This window comes from Ambystoma mexicanum, chromosome 8 (assembly GCF_040938575.1).
Source record: "Ambystoma mexicanum isolate Mex_15411 chromosome 8, UKY_AmexF1_1, whole genome shotgun sequence".
NCBI classification, from domain to species: Eukaryota; Metazoa; Chordata; class Amphibia; order Caudata; family Ambystomatidae; genus Ambystoma; species Ambystoma mexicanum.
Genome location: NC_090929.1, coordinates 1,237,338,514 through 1,237,355,399, shown reverse-complemented (window position 1 = coordinate 1,237,355,399; position 16,886 = coordinate 1,237,338,514). Strand labels below are relative to the sequence as shown.

General features: G+C 49.3%; 1 protein-coding gene across 6 annotated transcripts in view; it reads left to right on the top strand.

The window, feature by feature from the left end:
• Positions 1-16,886, top strand: part of PLCE1 (phospholipase C epsilon 1) — a 3,624,599-nt gene that overhangs the window by 1,121,576 nt on the left and 2,486,137 nt on the right. For all 6 annotated transcript variants that reach the window (XM_069611343.1, XM_069611341.1, XM_069611340.1 and 3 more), the window contains one exon: positions 6,722-7,038. In XM_069611343.1, coding sequence (XP_069467444.1) covers positions 6,722-7,038 — 317 coding nt within the window. The remainder of the gene's footprint in view (positions 1-6,721; positions 7,039-16,886) is intronic.

Here is a 16,886-nt window from a genome sequence, read left to right as displayed (position 1 = left end):
TCTGCACATAGTGTTTCAGCTAGTCTCTTTGATGCGAGTACTAGTCGCTGGTACGCTGTTGCAGATACACAGGGAGTCGTGCTTTAATGTAGAAATGGTTCGCTGGACCATTGCTTGTACTTCTGTCTCACTTGTGAAGCCAGCGGTTTCATTCAGGAGGGCACAGCGACTTCCATCTGCTGCAGTGCCTTCTGGTACAGGTAGTCTTGAAACGAGAGAAATAGAACTCTGGCCAGAATTGGGTATAGCAATTATTGGTTGATTGAAGTGCTACCATCCACATGCAACAAGGCACATATAAGAGGGGCTGCGACTGGGGTCCTCGCAACTTCCAGGAGTGCCTCTGTTAAAAATTCTGGTAGGTCTCTGTTACCGACCCCCACATTGTTAACTGTTAAGCCCCGCCCACAAAGGGCGAGGACGTCATGTTTGGAGGAGGGAGTTGGGGGATTGTGGGAGAAGGCACCGTTAGCGCCATTACTGGTTTTAGCAGTGAAATAAATGGACGTTCTGCAGTACACTCTCCGTGTCCCGCGTACTTCCTTTCAGTGCCCCAATCCCGGGCAACACTGGCGACGAGGACGGTCCCAGTACGCCTGATGCCCGCACTGCTACCACTCCTCCTCCTCCATGGGTAGTCCGCTCGATCCTCCTCCTCCTGTCACCTGATACTGTGGCTCTGATGAGCGCGAGCCAAGCCCTCCAGCATTCGGGCAGTCCGCCTGCCGTTCCATTTCCTCCTCCTTTGTGCTGGCGAGCCTGCTGAGCGCGCGAACGGCACATGGGCAGTCCGCCCCCGCTTCCTCCTGCACATAACAGCTGCCCGCTGTGCACAAGTAGACAACAGAGCGCGGCCCGCCCACGCTCCCCGCCACCAACACCTCCCTCAGCCTCCTGAGACTCCGGAAACACCAACTGCTCACGGCCCCATCCGGGCTCATAGTGAGAGACACAACACGTGTGGCTCACGTGAAGTCCAAGACAATCAAACAAAACACGGTGAGTGGGAACACGCGCCCGCCCAGGCACGACCAGCACCACACGAGGCCCAACTACAGTGCCCCAAGTGAACATTTGAAGAGATTTCCACACAAAGAGGGCTCTTATCCATCCACACAAGGCATACCGCACTACAAAATGAGTAACCCCACGTCACCCCAGCCTATGCGTGCAGCCAAGTCCATCCAGCTAAGGATGCCCCCCCCACCCATTTTCCACGACGCCGCAAGCCACCAAAGGGCCAAGATGGACTGAATGGATGGAAGACTTCCATCATCTTGTGAGAGGATCTGGGGATGGAGACTCTCCATACATAAGGGACATCTTTCTGAAACTGGTGGGGGGTGAAATCAAAACAATTGTCAAGACAGTCTCCGCGACCGAACAAAATGACTTCACAAAACTGGTCAGTGCCCGAGACAAACTACTCATAATCGAGACTAATCGTGACTACGAAAGATACCTATTCAACCAGTGCGTTCAAAAACCTCAAGAAACAGTGGATGAGTTCATAACCCGCCTACGAGTCAAGGGAGCATACTGCAAATTCGATGAGTTCTCCCTAGAAGAAGCAATCCACCTCAGAGTCATAGAAGGCTGCTTATCCCCTACACAAAAAAAGCATCTGTTAAAAAACCACTCACCATCCCTGAAGTTAGTGAACTCGCCCGTATCTTTGAAAGAGTCGATGCGCAGGCCGCGTCCATGACAGGCACCAACAATCCAAAACAGGATTCAGCAGAGCTCATTGCTGCAATCCAGGCACCTCGCCAATACGATCGAGGCCCACAGTCCTACAGGACACAAACACCACAAATTCCATGGCAACAGAGACAATGCTACCGATGTGGCATGGCGTACCCACACTCAGGATCCTGCCCAGCGTTGTCACAGAGGTGTTCAAACTGTGGGAGAAAAGGACATTTCCAATCGGTGTGCAGAGAAGGAAAGCCGTTCCCCATAATGTCACCCCAAGCTCTGGTCAGAACGCCGTTTGGCCCGACAGCTCCACAAGGCGGGACGCAAAGATACTACCAACAGAACCAGCGGAGACATATCAGAGCAGTTGACGAGTATCAAGATTACGATCATGCTCAAGCTTGTGAATACGTAGATCGGCAACAACAGCTGACAGACGCATATGACGACCCTCCTGAAGATCATGTCGAGGACACACAATACTATGATCCACCAGCTACCGCATATTATATGCAGTACGACCCACAGCACCAAGATGAGTATGTCAACCTTGTACTTGACAATGAGGAGGCCAGAGAAGCACCAAAAATACCAATCAAAATGGAGAACTGTATTTTTCTTTTCATGGTAGACTCAGGCGCCACTGTAAACATAATGGGCGAACAAGAATACATGAAAATCCCACGGCCACCAATACTTGAGCCTTCACACTCCAGGATCTTCCAGTGGGGTGCAGCCACACCACAACAAACAATTGGACGCTTCACGCACCGTTTTCTCCTAAATGGACGCCAAGTGGATACCACCATCCACGTGATCAGATCCCTCACAAAAGGCAGATGTCTGCTCAGTTATCTTACCGCTTCTCGCCTAGGGCTCATTGAGATCCATGTGGGAGCAGGAGACACAATCACATCCACCACAGTCCGCCAGGAGCCAAAGGAACACATCAGAGCAATAATACAGGAACAGTCACAAAACCTGATGTCAAAAGCGGACATTGAACAGAAATTCCCAAACATATGCTCAGGGTTGGGAAAACTAAAAGGTCCCCCAGTGAAATTGCACATTGACAGCAACGTGAAGCCGATACCACAACACCCAAGAAGAGTTGGGTTTCACCTCCGAGAAGCAGTGTCACATGAACTTGAGCAACTGCTCGCGGACGGCATTATTGAACCAGCGACAGGACCAACTCCGTGGGTATCTCCACTGGTCATAGTGCACAAAGAGGGGGGTAAGCTGCGACTATGCATCGACATGAGGGTAGCCAACACTGCCATTCAACGCGAGAGACATCCGGGCCCGTGCATTGAAGACATGATCGTACAACTAAACAATGCACGCCTGTTCTCCAAACTCAACCATAGTCAAGGCTGCCACCAATTAGAATTGCACCCAGAATCCAGAGCAATCACAACGTTTGCGACCCTCGAGGGCCTATTTTGATACCGCAGACTAAATTTTTCAAGAGACAGTACGACAAATCATCAGGCCAATACGAGGAGCGTTAATTCTCATTTTTGGCTCATCAAAAGAAGCACACGATACAGCACTGGTAGCCACATGCGAAGCCATACAAGCCGCTGGACTTACACTCAACATCGAAAAATGCAAGTTCAGCAAGGGCAAGCTAAAATTTTTCAGCCACATTTTCTCCAGCGAGGGCATGATGCCTGACCCCGATAAAGTGAACACCATTTCAAAACTTAAGGAACCGCAACAAGAGGCCGACATCCGCTCCTTCCTAGGGATGGCTGGATACTGCTCCAGGTACATACCGCAATATGCATCCCTCACGGAACCGCTCAGAAGATTGCTACAAAAGGAGTCGATCTTTGCTTGGACACCAGGATGCCAACAAGCTTTCAGTGACATAAAGAAAGCTCTCACTGAGGCACACCGCCTCGCCTACTTCAACCGAGAATGGCACACGGAAGTAATTGTGGATGGCAGCCCCGTGGGCCTGGGTGCAATCTTAGCGCAGACCAGCGGAGCTGACGTCAACCCCAGAAATGTGGTGGCATACGCCAGCAGGGCATTGTCCACCCCAGAAACGGCCTACTCCCAGGCAGAAAAAGAAAGTCTTGCCGCTGTCTAGGCATGCAAACATTTCCAGGACTTCCTGATAGGAAAAAGATTCACCCTGATAACAGATCATCAAGTGCTGCTGTCACTGTTCGGTAACCCTCACACCAAGATGCCTCCACGGATAGAACGGTGGGGCATACGTCTTCAGGAATACGACTACGATATCATTCATCAACCCGGGGGTGACCTGAACCCGTCCGACTACCTCTCACGTTATCCAGTGGGGCCCCCAGTAACGCGGAGAGGAGATGTTGCATACATCAACTACATCGCTGAACACTCCCTACCTCCAGCACTCTCACTGGACGCAGTCGCTGCAGCATCAGCAGCGGACCCCACTAACGCGCTTGCCATCAGTTTGACATCAGCCAACAAGTGGAAAGACCACCGTCGTGCAACATTGGCACACCCTGGAGTATGCAGAGAAGAAATTGAGAGATTGGCGAGGGTGCACAGCGAACTAGCGGTGAAAGATCACAACATCCTACTTAGGGGTTGCCGCATTGTAATACCAGCTGCCCTAAGAAAAGAAGTAATCCGAACTGCACATGAAGGGCACAGAGGAGCTGGAAACACAAAGAATCAGTTGCGGTGGCACGTCTGGTTTCCATTCTTAGACGCTGCAGTAGACGATTGGGTACAAAAACTGCCACGCATGCCAGTGCACATTGCCAGCCGAAACTCCGTCCCCCCCTACAACACACTCAAATACCTGACCACCCCTGGGAAAGAGTAGCCATAGACTTTTACGGACCCACGGAATCCGGAGAATACCTCCTGCTGCTGAACACTTGCGGTTCCCCATAATAAAGAGAGTGGCCTCTACAGCGTTTCCACAAGTCGCAGAAGTACTGGAAGAAGTCCTCAGCAAATGGGGAATCCCCAGAGTAATCAAGTCTGACAATGGGCCCCCGTTTTGTGGACATGAGTTTGCAGCTCTAGCAGACCACCTAGGATTTAAGCACATGAAGATCACACCCCGACACCCACAGGCAAACGGGATGGCGGAACCTCTCATGGCGTCCATAAAGAAAGCTATCCAGAGAGCACGAATTGAAGCAAACAACCCACATCAGGCCTTATTCCGACTCCTGAGGGACTACAGAAACACACCGCATGACGCCACAAAGCGCCAGCAGAACTCATGCTACGATATGAGGTACACATTCGCATCCCACGAAATCCGTCAGGAACAGAAGGCCCCAACGCAGAAATACTGCAGCGAGATGCCGAACGAAAATGAGTAGCATGGCAAGACACTGACGCCAGACGCAAAGCAACACCTAAGGATTTTCACATCGGGGATGAAGTGTTAATACAGCAACCCATGACACACAAGACAGATTCTCGGGATGCCTCGAGCCCCATGAAAATCACAGCAGTAAAAGGAACAATGGTGACAGCCCAAAGCCAGGACAAGACCATCACCAGAAACTGGCAACAGTTCAAGCACTACGTTAAAAGGGAGGACCAGGCGTCTCCCCCGAGACCTAGCACTCCAGAACCTCGGGTTCCCCGAGATGACCTGTGGCATCCACCGGAAGAAGAATTCAGCTGAGCAGACCATAATGAAGGAGTGCAAAACGACAGCAGTGCAGAGGTCCCTTGCGAGAGACCGCAACGAGTCATCAGAAGACCAGCAAGATTGGTCTTAAGAATGTTAAGGTGACGTTTGGACATTTGTCCGGGGGTGGTGTTACCGACCCCCACAGGGTTAACTGTTAAGCCCCGCCCACAAAGGGCGAGGACGTCATGTTTGGAGGAGGGAGTTGGGGGGATTGTGGGCGAAGGCACCGTTGGCTCCATTACTCGTTGTAGCAGTGAAATAAACAGACGTTCTGCATTACACTCTCTGTGTCCCGCATACTTCCTTTCAGTGCCCGAATCCCGGGCAACAGTCTCCTGCCCGAATCCCGGGCAACAGTCTCCTGCCCCAGGATGGAAGGTATCCCTATGACACGGTCAAGTACCTGACCCCGTCACACTAACCATCGTTCCTCGAACCCTGCTTCCTCATTGCATTCTACCCATCCATCCGGCAGTCTCACTCTACGGCCAACAAATAACACTCACAAACCATTACTGCACTCTAAAGAAACTTGCTTGCAATGGGACACGTTACACAACTCTGTGCGCTGTTCACGTGTGCCTCTTTAATTTGATTCCATAATGTGTTCTGTGCACAGTACGTTCTTAGGTAATGATTGAAAAGTGGTTTGTGTGGTAATGGCAATATAGCAGCATCTGAAATTTGAATATGTTAGGGCCGGCAGTATGTTTAGCACCTAGAGTAAACGTTTACTCTCAATGATTTTATTTACCTGTTGGAAAACTGTTAACACCAGTGCTCCACCATATCTAATTTTACCACCTGAGGTATTTAGGCCTAAAGTTAATTGCGAAGGTTGCACTAGCACACTGCTATTGATGGTACTATATCAGATTACAACCTGGTGTTTCTTAATGAGCGCTCTGATGTCCTAAAACCAATGAAATTCAGTCATTTGGAATGAATTGCACCGTTCTTTCAGGAAATACTGAAATATTAAGAGTCTTTTCAGGCAATAGATAATGAATTTTCTAAGAAGCGGTAAACTACGTTATTGTTTATGCTTATGTCAGCCATTATTTACGTCTACTTCTTTATTTCTGAATGGGTCTTGCACTCCTTTCCGAACTGGGCCTACTGTTAGTAAGTATAAGTGTAGGTACATTAAAGGGAAACGTTGAAACCTTTGTACATGAAAATGGTACAAACCAATAAACGTAAATACAGATGGACCTAAGAAGTACTGACCCAGAATCCCGTTTTCGTGCTCCTTCTTTCTATGGCAAGGAATGCAAAACGTGTATCTTGGGTAGAAGTGAATTTCAGTTTTTTCACACATTCAAATAAAATTAAAATCATGCCTTATTTGTATTTTATTTCCAGAAAGACAACCGTGCCCAGCAATGATTGGTTTAAGCACCCTGCCTGCAAACATAGCGGGGGTGAGCAAAGAGCTGGTGGAGTTGCAGCACCTCATTCAGTTTCCAGAGGAGATTGCAAGCATTCTGACGGAGCAGGAACAGGAGATTTATCGGAAGGTCCTGCCGATTGACTACCTCTGTTTCTTAACCCGAGATATGTGTAACGATGAATGCCAAAGCAAACTACCCTGCATCAAAGACTCCATATCAGCGACCTTTCTTTCTGCACCCAATGGGGAATGTAATGCCATCGAGGGTCTTGTGACGAGATTTAATGAAGTAAGTTGGCCATGTCTTTGACTAAGATGTTGTTGCACATTTTATTCAACTACGTTGTCAAAGATTTGACAATTATTTTGTTTAGGATGCACTGCGTCACAGAGCAATGTGTATATTGTCGTGAAGCAGCAACATTATACGTCTCTAGTTATATAAGTTGTAAGCTGAGACATTTTCACAACTATTTACTAAATGAAAATTGTGGCAGATCAATTTGTAACATAAAATCGCAGAGCACCTGACCTACATTTTAACATTCTTAGCAGAGGAATGGCAGAAGACTGTGATAAAACATTCAACAAAATGTTGGTGGATGATGCTTTACAAATCATAGATAAGTGCGACTCATGCCTCCTCGACCTCTCAGCTGAATTTGACACAGTCGACCACCACATCCTTTCACCTCATCTTTCTCTCCCTCTTTTCTGACAGAATGGCATATTCGAAGGGATTGTGTCCTCCGACGTATTCCTCATCTTAGATATCTCCTTCCAGCTCTGCTGGCCTCGGAAATGTTTTTCTCTAGAGGGCGCTGCGCGTCGATGTCCTCTGAGTCGAGGTCCCTCGACAGCCGCCATATCGACGTCGACGTCATCCTGCCTATAAAGGCCGCGCGCAGCGTCCGTTGTTCAGTTCCGTTTTTCCGCGCTTACTCAGTGCCTCGGAATACCGTTGCTCAGTTTTGTCAGGTTAAACCTATTTACCTCGAGTTATTCGATCCGTACTCGATGGCTTCTCCGTCGGAACCGACAACTCCTCGATCCGGCTTCAAAAAATGCCGAGATTGTGGGAAAAAGATGTCGCTGACTGACCCTCACAGAGTTTGTCTGTGGTATTTGGGAGCTGAACACCATTGTTCGGAGTGCGAGGACTGTATGTCCATGACAGCTAAGGCCCTGAAGGAGCGAAGGGGGAAGCTGGAGAAAGGTAAGACTTTTAAAGCTTCTTCTTCGTCGACGAAGTCGAGACATTCGTCTCCTCGTCACCATTCGCGCTCCAGGACTCGGAGTGGGTCCCATCCCTCCTCGAGATCGAAGCACTCGAAGAGGAGACGTCGAAGATCCCCTTCTCCGTCTTCCTCTTCCTCTGTTTAGCCAAAGAGAATCCCTTGCCCCACGAAACATAGTTCCCGGGCTGAATGGGAGGAATTCTGCAAAAATATGATGAGCGTCTTCAAGAAAGCGGCCTCGACCCCCTCGAAGACTGCCGAGAGCGATGCTCTGGTCGAGAGACCCGAAGGTCAAAAGCGCCGCGAGTCGCAGTACCCGGCGAAGGAAACCTCTCGAGCGCGTCTCGAACCCTCGAGTAGGACTATGACCTCCAAACCTTCCTCGAAGGTTCCGTCGACGCCGTCGACGAAGGTTCCGTCGACGCCGAGGTCGGTGTCTTCGACGCCGTTGTCGAAGGGACCTTCGACACACGGGTCTGTCGACTCGACGCCAGCTTCGACACCGGCGTCGACGCCAAGAAAAGTCACGGTTACGACACACCCAGTGACTATCCCCAGGTCCTCGATGACGATGGCTTCGAGATTGTCGAGCAGAATCCCAATTCTGTCGAGGTCATCGAGGCCTCCGCCTTTGTTTTCAACGCCACGCTCAAAGCCTTTGACGTCGGCGTCGACGACATCGACGTTTTCGAGGCCGATTATGACAAGTTCGACACCCTCTGCCTTGGAAATGGGGTTTACACCCTTTATGAGTTCAGAACAATTGAGAACTATGTCCTCAATTATGGAAGAGGGTGAATTGTCTGAACAGGAAGACACATTTGAGTTGCAGGGACCTGTAACCCCAATTAGAGAGGAATTTTCCTCTGAAGAACGCAGGTTAAAGGATCTTCATGATTCCTTACATGAGGCAAGTGGGTTAGACACTTCCCCTGAGATGGAGTTTGCTAGGCCAGACCCGGGGGAGCATGCTGAAACCCCCTATAGAGCCTTAATGGCCAGGATCACAGAGTTTATGGGGTGGTCTGCACCTTCACAATCTTTCCAACAAGATGACCTCACGGATATTCTTGACAAAGGCCCACAGGAGGATCCTGTGGTGCCTTTTCATAAAGCTCTTCAGAGGAAGATTATGACGAACTGGGAAACCCCAGATGTCGTCCCGGCAGTAAATAAAAAACTGTCTTCAAAATACAGGGTATCCTCTACAGACCCGGAGTTTTTGTCAAAACACCCATCCCCAGAAAGTCTGGTGGTACAGGCAGCATCTTCTACCGATGTCAAGACGGCTTATCCTACCGTCCCACAGGACAGGGACGATAAAAAATATGATGCTATGGCAAAGAAAGTTTTTTCGGCATGTAGCATGGCGTTAAAATCTGTTAATGCTAGTTGCACCCTTGCTAGATTCAGCCATACACTTTGGGAGTGTGCTTCTACAGCGGCTGACTGCATCCCGCAGGGAGAAGAAAGGGAGGCGTTCCTGAATATCATACAGGACGGTAAAGACGCTATGTGCGAATCCCTCCAGACGGGCATTGATCTCGGCTGACCGTATCAGCAGAGCAATGGCGGCAAGTACAACAACCAGGAGATTCGCTTGGTTGAGAAAGTCTGGTTTTGCCCCAGATGTGCAAGCCAGGCTCTTGAACATGCCATTCGATGGCTCTTCTTTGTTCGGGAAAAAGGCGGATAACAGTTTAGAGAAAGTGCAAACTTCAAAAGCAGCATCAAAATCCCTAGGCGCTGCAATCCGTCAGACACCTTTTCGTCCCACAGGAACCTCTGCGAGGGGCAAGTCCTTTCGCTTCTACTCCGCATTCGGAAGAGGTAGAGGACGACCGGCTCAAAGGGGACAAAGAAGAACTACCCGAGGTGGACGGGGTAGATATTCAAAAGCCGCAGCAACAGCAGGTGCCTCTTTACCCTCAGCATCTGCATCAGCCGCCCCAAAACCACTCTGAGGACTTCCCTCACAGGACACCTGTAGGAGGCAGGTTGACTCAACATCTGGCGGTATGGCAGGCTATCACGTCAGATGCTTGGGCATTGGAAACAGTTGCCCAAGGTTACCGCCTGCCTTTCCTACGCATACCTCAGAGTCATCCACCGGGGATCAGCTCTCAGAAAGCTCCAGATCCGCTCCTCTTGCAGGAAATTTTGGACCTGTTAGAGAAAGGTGCCATAGAACCGGTACCTGTAGCGGAGAGGAACAAGGGCTGTACTCCCCTTACTTTCTCATTCCAAAGAAAGATGGAGGACTGAGACCCATCTTGGACTTGCGAGAATTGAACAAATTCCTCAGGAAAGACAAATTCAAGATGGTCACTCTTTTTCAGATCCTCCAGGCCCTTCAGTTCCAGGACTGGTTGGTATCTCTGGACCTTCAGGACGCTTATTTCCATGTGCCTATCCATCTCAAACACAGGAAATACCTGAGGTTCGCAATTGGCAACTCTCACTATCAATTTTGAGTGCTGCCATTTGGGCTGACCTCCGCCCCGAGGGTCTTCACCAAGTTAATGTCGGTAGTGGCGGCAAGTCTAAGGAGGGAAGGGATTCACGTCTACCCCTACCTGGACGATTGGTTGATCAGGGCTGTTTCTTCGGAACAAGCTCAGATCCAGCTAAATCACATGTGCCACTCCCTTCACAAACTGGGCTTCTCCCTCAATTTAAAGAAGTCACAAATGATACCATCGCAGAGACTCCAGTTCATAGGAGCGATCCTGGACACTTCCCTGGGAAAAGCCTCGCCACCAGAGGTGAGGGCTCAAGATATTCTACAGATGGTTACCAAGTTCCAAGATGCCCAACGTCTCCCAGCCTTCGACTTTTTGAGGTTGCTAGGCCTCATGGCATCCTGCATTTTCCTAGTGCCAGAGGCTCGCCTGAGAATGAGATCCCTCCAGTGGGCACTGAGGACTCAGTGGTCACAATTCTCAGGGAGTATGACAGATCTTCTTCAGGTTCCTGACAGGGTGGCTCGAGACCTTCAGTGGTGGGCCTGTCAGGAGAACATTCTGAAAGGAGAACATTTTTGGCAACCCTGGCCGGAGATAACAGTAGTCACGGATGCCTCACTCACGGGGTGGGGAGCCCACGCCAACGACTTGACCATCAGCGGTCGTTGGTCTCCATCGGAGTCCAGACTACATATCAACCTGTTAGAGCTGAGAGCCATCAGACTTGTGCTGAAGGCTTTCCTGCCAGCTGTACAAGGGAAAAACGTCCTGATAATGACAGACAACACGGTGGCCATGCATTACCTCAACAAAAGAGGAGGCGTAGGATCACTACCCCTGTGCAGAGAGGCGATGCAGCTCTGGTTTTGGGCAATCCAAGAAGGAATCTCTCTATCGGCAGTTCACCTAGCCGGAGAGAAGAACTTGACAGCGGACGCTCTGAGCAGGCAGAGCACAGTCTCCCACGAGTGGGAGCTAGCTCAGGAAGTCCTTCAAGAGATCTTCGCCCTTTGGGGAACCCCTCAGGTGGATCTGTTCGCCACCAGCCTCAACAGGAAATGCGATCTGTTCTGCTCAAGGGAATTTCCCCCGAGAGGAGCTCTGGGAGACGCGTTCATAGTGGACTGGGAGTTTCCGCTTCTGTACGCGTTCCCACCGGTCCCTGTCATTCCTCAAATGATCAGGAGGTTGAGAAGATTCCGGAGAACCATGATCCTAATTGCCCCGGATTGGGCCAGGAGAACGTGTTACCCGGACCTTCTAGACTTGTCCATCTGCCCTCCAATTCGACTTCCACTCAGAGAGAACCTACTCTCACAGAACGGAGGTCAGGTTCTCCATCCAGACTTCAAAACCCTCAACCTTCACGCTTGGCTTCTGAAAGGCTGAGGTACAAGGATTGGGACCTCCCTGATGATGCTATGGAGGTGTTGCTTTCGGCAAGGAGGCCAGCAACAAAGTCTTTATACCGCTGCCGTTGGAACAGATTTTGCAGCTGGTGTAGAGAACAGAATATCAACCCTTTTTCATGTGGTACACCAATGGTTTTGTCCTTCCTTCTATATTTGGCGAATTCAGGCCTTCAAGTTGGCACCATTAAGGGCTATCTCGCAGCGCTATCCATCTTTAAGCGCACTGCGGAAGAACCATCCTATTTCAAGTTACCCTTGGTAATACAGTTTCTAAAGGGGTTAACCAATGTTTATCCCCCAAGACCATTCCAAGTTCCCCTATGGGATTTAAACTTAGTCCTAACTTTCCTGATGGGCACACCTTTCGAACCACTCCATTCTTGTTCGTTAAGATTCCTTACCCTTAAAACTGTTTTATTAATAGCACTTACATCTGCTACAAGGGTGAGCAAATTACAAGCTCTTTCTTGTAAACCCCCTCACATAATCTTTCACAAAGACAAAGTTGTCCTGCAAGTGAAGCCTTATTTCCTCCCAAAGGTGGTTTCTGAATTCCATATCACTCAGAAGATTACCCTACCATCTTTCTATCCTCCTCCTCATCCAGGGAAAGAGGAAGAGAGGTTACACAGGCTAGACCCTAGAAGGGCTTTAAGTTTTTACATCAGTAGACTAGCCAGGATAAGATAGGCAGACCAGCTGTTTGTAGGTTACACAGGTCACAAGCTGGGGTTACCAATAACTAAGCAGACCATTTCCAGCTGGATCATTCTAGCCATTCTGGAATGTTATAAACTGGCAGGGAAAGAGCCCCCTCAAAACCTTAGGGCTCATTCGGCCAGAGGTATTGCAGCTTCATCGGCCCTCAAAAGAGGTGTGCCGGTTAAAGACATCTGTGCGGCCGCTACATGGTCGTCTGTCCATACCTTTACACGATTTTACAACTTGGATTCCTCCTCCAGTCAAGAGACTAGGTTTGGAAGGGCTGTACTGCATTCTATTCATCAATAGAAGACAGCGTGAAGTCAGTACTCCCTCCTCCAATAATAGAATACTGCTATGGGAGCCTATCTAAGATGAGGAATACGTCGGAGGGCACAATCCCTTCGAAGAACAAGTTACTTCTTACCTTGTAACGTTCTTTCGACGGGATGTTCCTCCGACGTATTCCTCATCAACCCTCCCATCCATCCCCGCAGTTATACTTCCCTGTTGTTGCAGCTTACGCTCCTTCAGGGTGATTTGTCTAGTCCAGAAAGAATTATTGTGGGCTACAAAACGGAACTGAGCAACGGACGCTGCGCGCGGCCTTTATAGGCAGGATGACGTCGACGTCGATACGGCGGCTGTCGCGGAACATCGATTCGGAGGGCGTCGACGCGCAGCGCCCTCTAGAGAAAAATTTTTGCGAGGCCAGCAGAGCTGGAAGGAGATATCTAAGATGAGGAATACGTCGGAGGAACATCCCGTCGAAAGAACGTTACAAGGTAAGAAGTAACTTGTTCTTCTGGCACTGTCCTGACTTGGTTTACCTCAAACCCCTCAGGCAGACACAAGGCTGTCCAGATTAATTCATTGTGCTCTAACCGACTCCAGGTCTCCTGCGGAGACCCCAAGGCTCCATCCTCTCACCAATCCTTTACTTTACATGAAGCCTCTGGGCACTCTCCTCAAAGATCCCAATATAGCCATCCACCAATATGCAGATGATACTCAGTTGTACATTGTTAGGCAGAAACCTGTGCAGTTCCCTTGGGGAACACTGCAAAAGATTTAAGACTACAGGTATAGCAGTAAACCCACTTGGTAGCAGTCCGCACCACCCAGATTTACCTGGTAGCTGTGGCTGAGCAGTCAGACTTCCCTCAAGAAGAGTTAGGCAGTATGCAAAGTATACACAATATGTACTCAGACACAATAGCACAAGCAAACACTGACCAGAGCTTGGTTTCAAAAGTATATAGTTATTTATTTTTTTAAGAACACATAAGTTGAAAACACTCTAGCAAAGTATAGTAAAAACACTTAAAACACAGTTATAATGAAAGCAGTTTCAACCCTTACTCCTATCTAGACAACTCTAAGTTAACTCCACATAATTAAAACAGAGGTGAGCGCTTAACGTTAGATGACACTCTAGTAGGTTTAAGGAAGGGATAAAAAGAAACAGAAATGGGTTAAACACACCACTCTAAGGTTCAGAACACTTGCAATAGGCTCAAAGAAGCACAAAGTCACAGGTGAGCAAAAGTCACTAGGCAGGGCCCACTCTTAGAGTAGCCGGAGCGAAAATGTGCCCAAGATCACACTGTTATTAGGGATTCAAAGTCTTGCAAAGAGTTAGAAAGAGTTTAGAGTGGCTTAGAAGTTTAGCCAGGGTATTCCAGGCACTCCCAGGTTCGAAAGCCGGGGGCTAAATCTACCCCGTACAGTCGGTGGCAAGGGAAGCCAGGCGGAACACGGTACCTTAAGCGGAAAGGATCCTCCAGCAGTGGCAGTTGTTCCAGGCAGTGGCAGCAAGGCTCGACGTCGGTCAGGGGAGAAGAAGTTCTCGCAGAAGAGCAGAAGAAGAAGGTCGTTGCACTGCCCGGGAAGAAACCAGCCGCGGAGTCCTCCGGTCAAAGGGTTGTACCGACTTTCGTGGTTGGGGTAAAAAGTGGTGGGGTTCCGGTTGCCGGGGTGCTTGGCACTGGCAAGGCGGCCACGAGATACCTCGAGAAGCGAAAAGAAGGCGAAAACTGGTTGTCCCCACCAGTCAAGGGAAGGAGCCACTCCGTTAAGAGTTCTCCTCGGTCGTCGGGAAAAGTGGTGAGACGGTTCAGCAGGGCTCCACCGGGTGGTGTCGTCGAAGCAGGTCGGCTCAGCTCTTCCCTCGTCGGATTCTTGGTCCTGTGGCGACTTCTAAAGTTCCAGTCCCCAAAGCCCTGCTTTTATGCAGCAAACCCCCATTCACCCAGCCTAGCTGTCACTCAAACATGCTAAGTGGTGAGCCGGCCGGCTCACCACTTGGGCCAATCAGGACGGAGTGCGACTTGAGTTACCAAGGTAACTCAGTCCAGGGTGCCTAAATCCCCCTCCACCCCTCCTAAGTACCCCAGACAGAGTGGCACCACTTTGGAGGGCTTCTGTGGAGAAGCCCGCCAAAAGTGGGACAAAGGGCTCCACTTTGGGTCAGAGTTACAGAGGCGAACGCCAATGCCATTTTAGAATCAAGTTTTGGCAAAAAGTCCCAACCGGAGTCATAATAATAAATATATAAACCGGCGGTATGTTTAAGGCTACCGTAAATAAATAATTAAATGTGTTAGCCTAAAACAATGGGAAATCCCATAGGAAAATATTCGCGGTTGAATATAAAACGTAGTTTCCACTGCCACCAGCCAAAACTCGATCAGGGGGGACGGAGACGTGCCCCCTCGACTAACAGACCCTGGGGCAATCGAATTGCCCCAGCCAGTACGTCCACAATATGATGGTTTGTACTGGTTCTGTTCAGGATTCAAGACTAGCAAAGTCTTTGGTGACTTTACATGCCCTGGGAGACAGTAGTCAGTCCCAGGGTATGGAGTCTATGTTGGGGAGTCCCTAGGACACCCCTGGGTCACGGCACAGAGGGTGCTGTGTAACCCACATCACAAAAATACATGAGGCCCTATGGAGTAAAAGACCCCATAGCCCATTCAACACAAGGTTTAACCAAGAAAACACACTTCAACATGTCCAAGAGTGAGGGTAAAAGAGTCCCACTCTTGGCAGGAGAAAAAAGAAACCCCAGAAATCCAGCAAAGCTGCTGGGGGACTCACTAGGTAGGGAAATTCAGCCTAAACAGAGAATTCTCCCTAACACTCGCCCCCCCCAGACTAAGGGACAGGAGGATTTAATCCACTCCTGGATGAACCTCATACCTCTAGTCGATGATATACATCCTAGAGAGTCCATCAGCATTTTGATGGTGACACCCTGACCTGTGCTCAATGGTGAAATCAAACCCTTGCAGGCAGATTGACCATCTCAATAGTTTTGGATTTTCCCCTTTCATTTGCATTAACCATCTCAAGGGTTGGTGGTCAGTCTGAATAACAAAAGTAGAACCATACAAGTATGGCCTAAACTTCTTCAGTGCCCACACAATAGCAAAGCATTCTCTTTCGATAGTTGCCCACCTTGTCTCAGGATCCTTCAGTTTTCTACTGATGAAGCAAATGGGGTGCTCCCTACCCTTCTCATCCAGTTGGCTTAGAACTGCACCTATACCTACATTGGAAGCATCAGTTTGTACAATGAAAGGTTGGTGGTAGTCAGGAGCTCTCAAGACTGGAGCTTGGCAAAGAGCTCTCTTCAGTTTTTCAAAGGCCTGATTGCACTCCTCATTCCATTTTACCTTTTTAGGGAATTTGGGAGAGGAGATTACATTCAGTGGAGAAGCTATGGTCCCATAGTTCTCAATGAAATTCCTGTAATATCCAGTGAGGCCTAGAAAAGCTCTCACTTGGGTTTGAGTAGTTGGTGTTGTCCAATTTTGCACAGCTTCAATCTTGCTGGGCAAAGGCCTTATTTCTCCACCTCCTACCTCATGTCCAAGGTAGACCACTTTACTTTGACCAATCTGGCACTTACTGGCTTTGATTGTCAAATGGGCCTGTTCCAGAGCCTGCAACACATGTCCTAGGTGGGTCACATGTTCTTCCCAGGAGTGGCTGAAGACTGCAATGTCATCCAAGTATGCCATGCAGAAGTCTTCCATCCCAGCCAGAACCTGGTTCACCATCCTTTGGAATGTGGCAGGTGCATTTTTTAGTCCAAAAGGCATGACCTTAAACTGGTACAAGCCAACTGGGGTTGAAAATGCAGTTTTCTCCTTGGCATGGTCTGTCAGGGCTATTTGCCAATAGCCTGACGTCAGGTCAAATGTGCTGAGGTACTTGGCTGCACCAAGTTTATCCACCAACTCATCTGTCCTGGGCAAAGGGTGGGCATCAGTCTTGGTGACTGCATTTAGAGCTCTATAGTCCACACAGAAT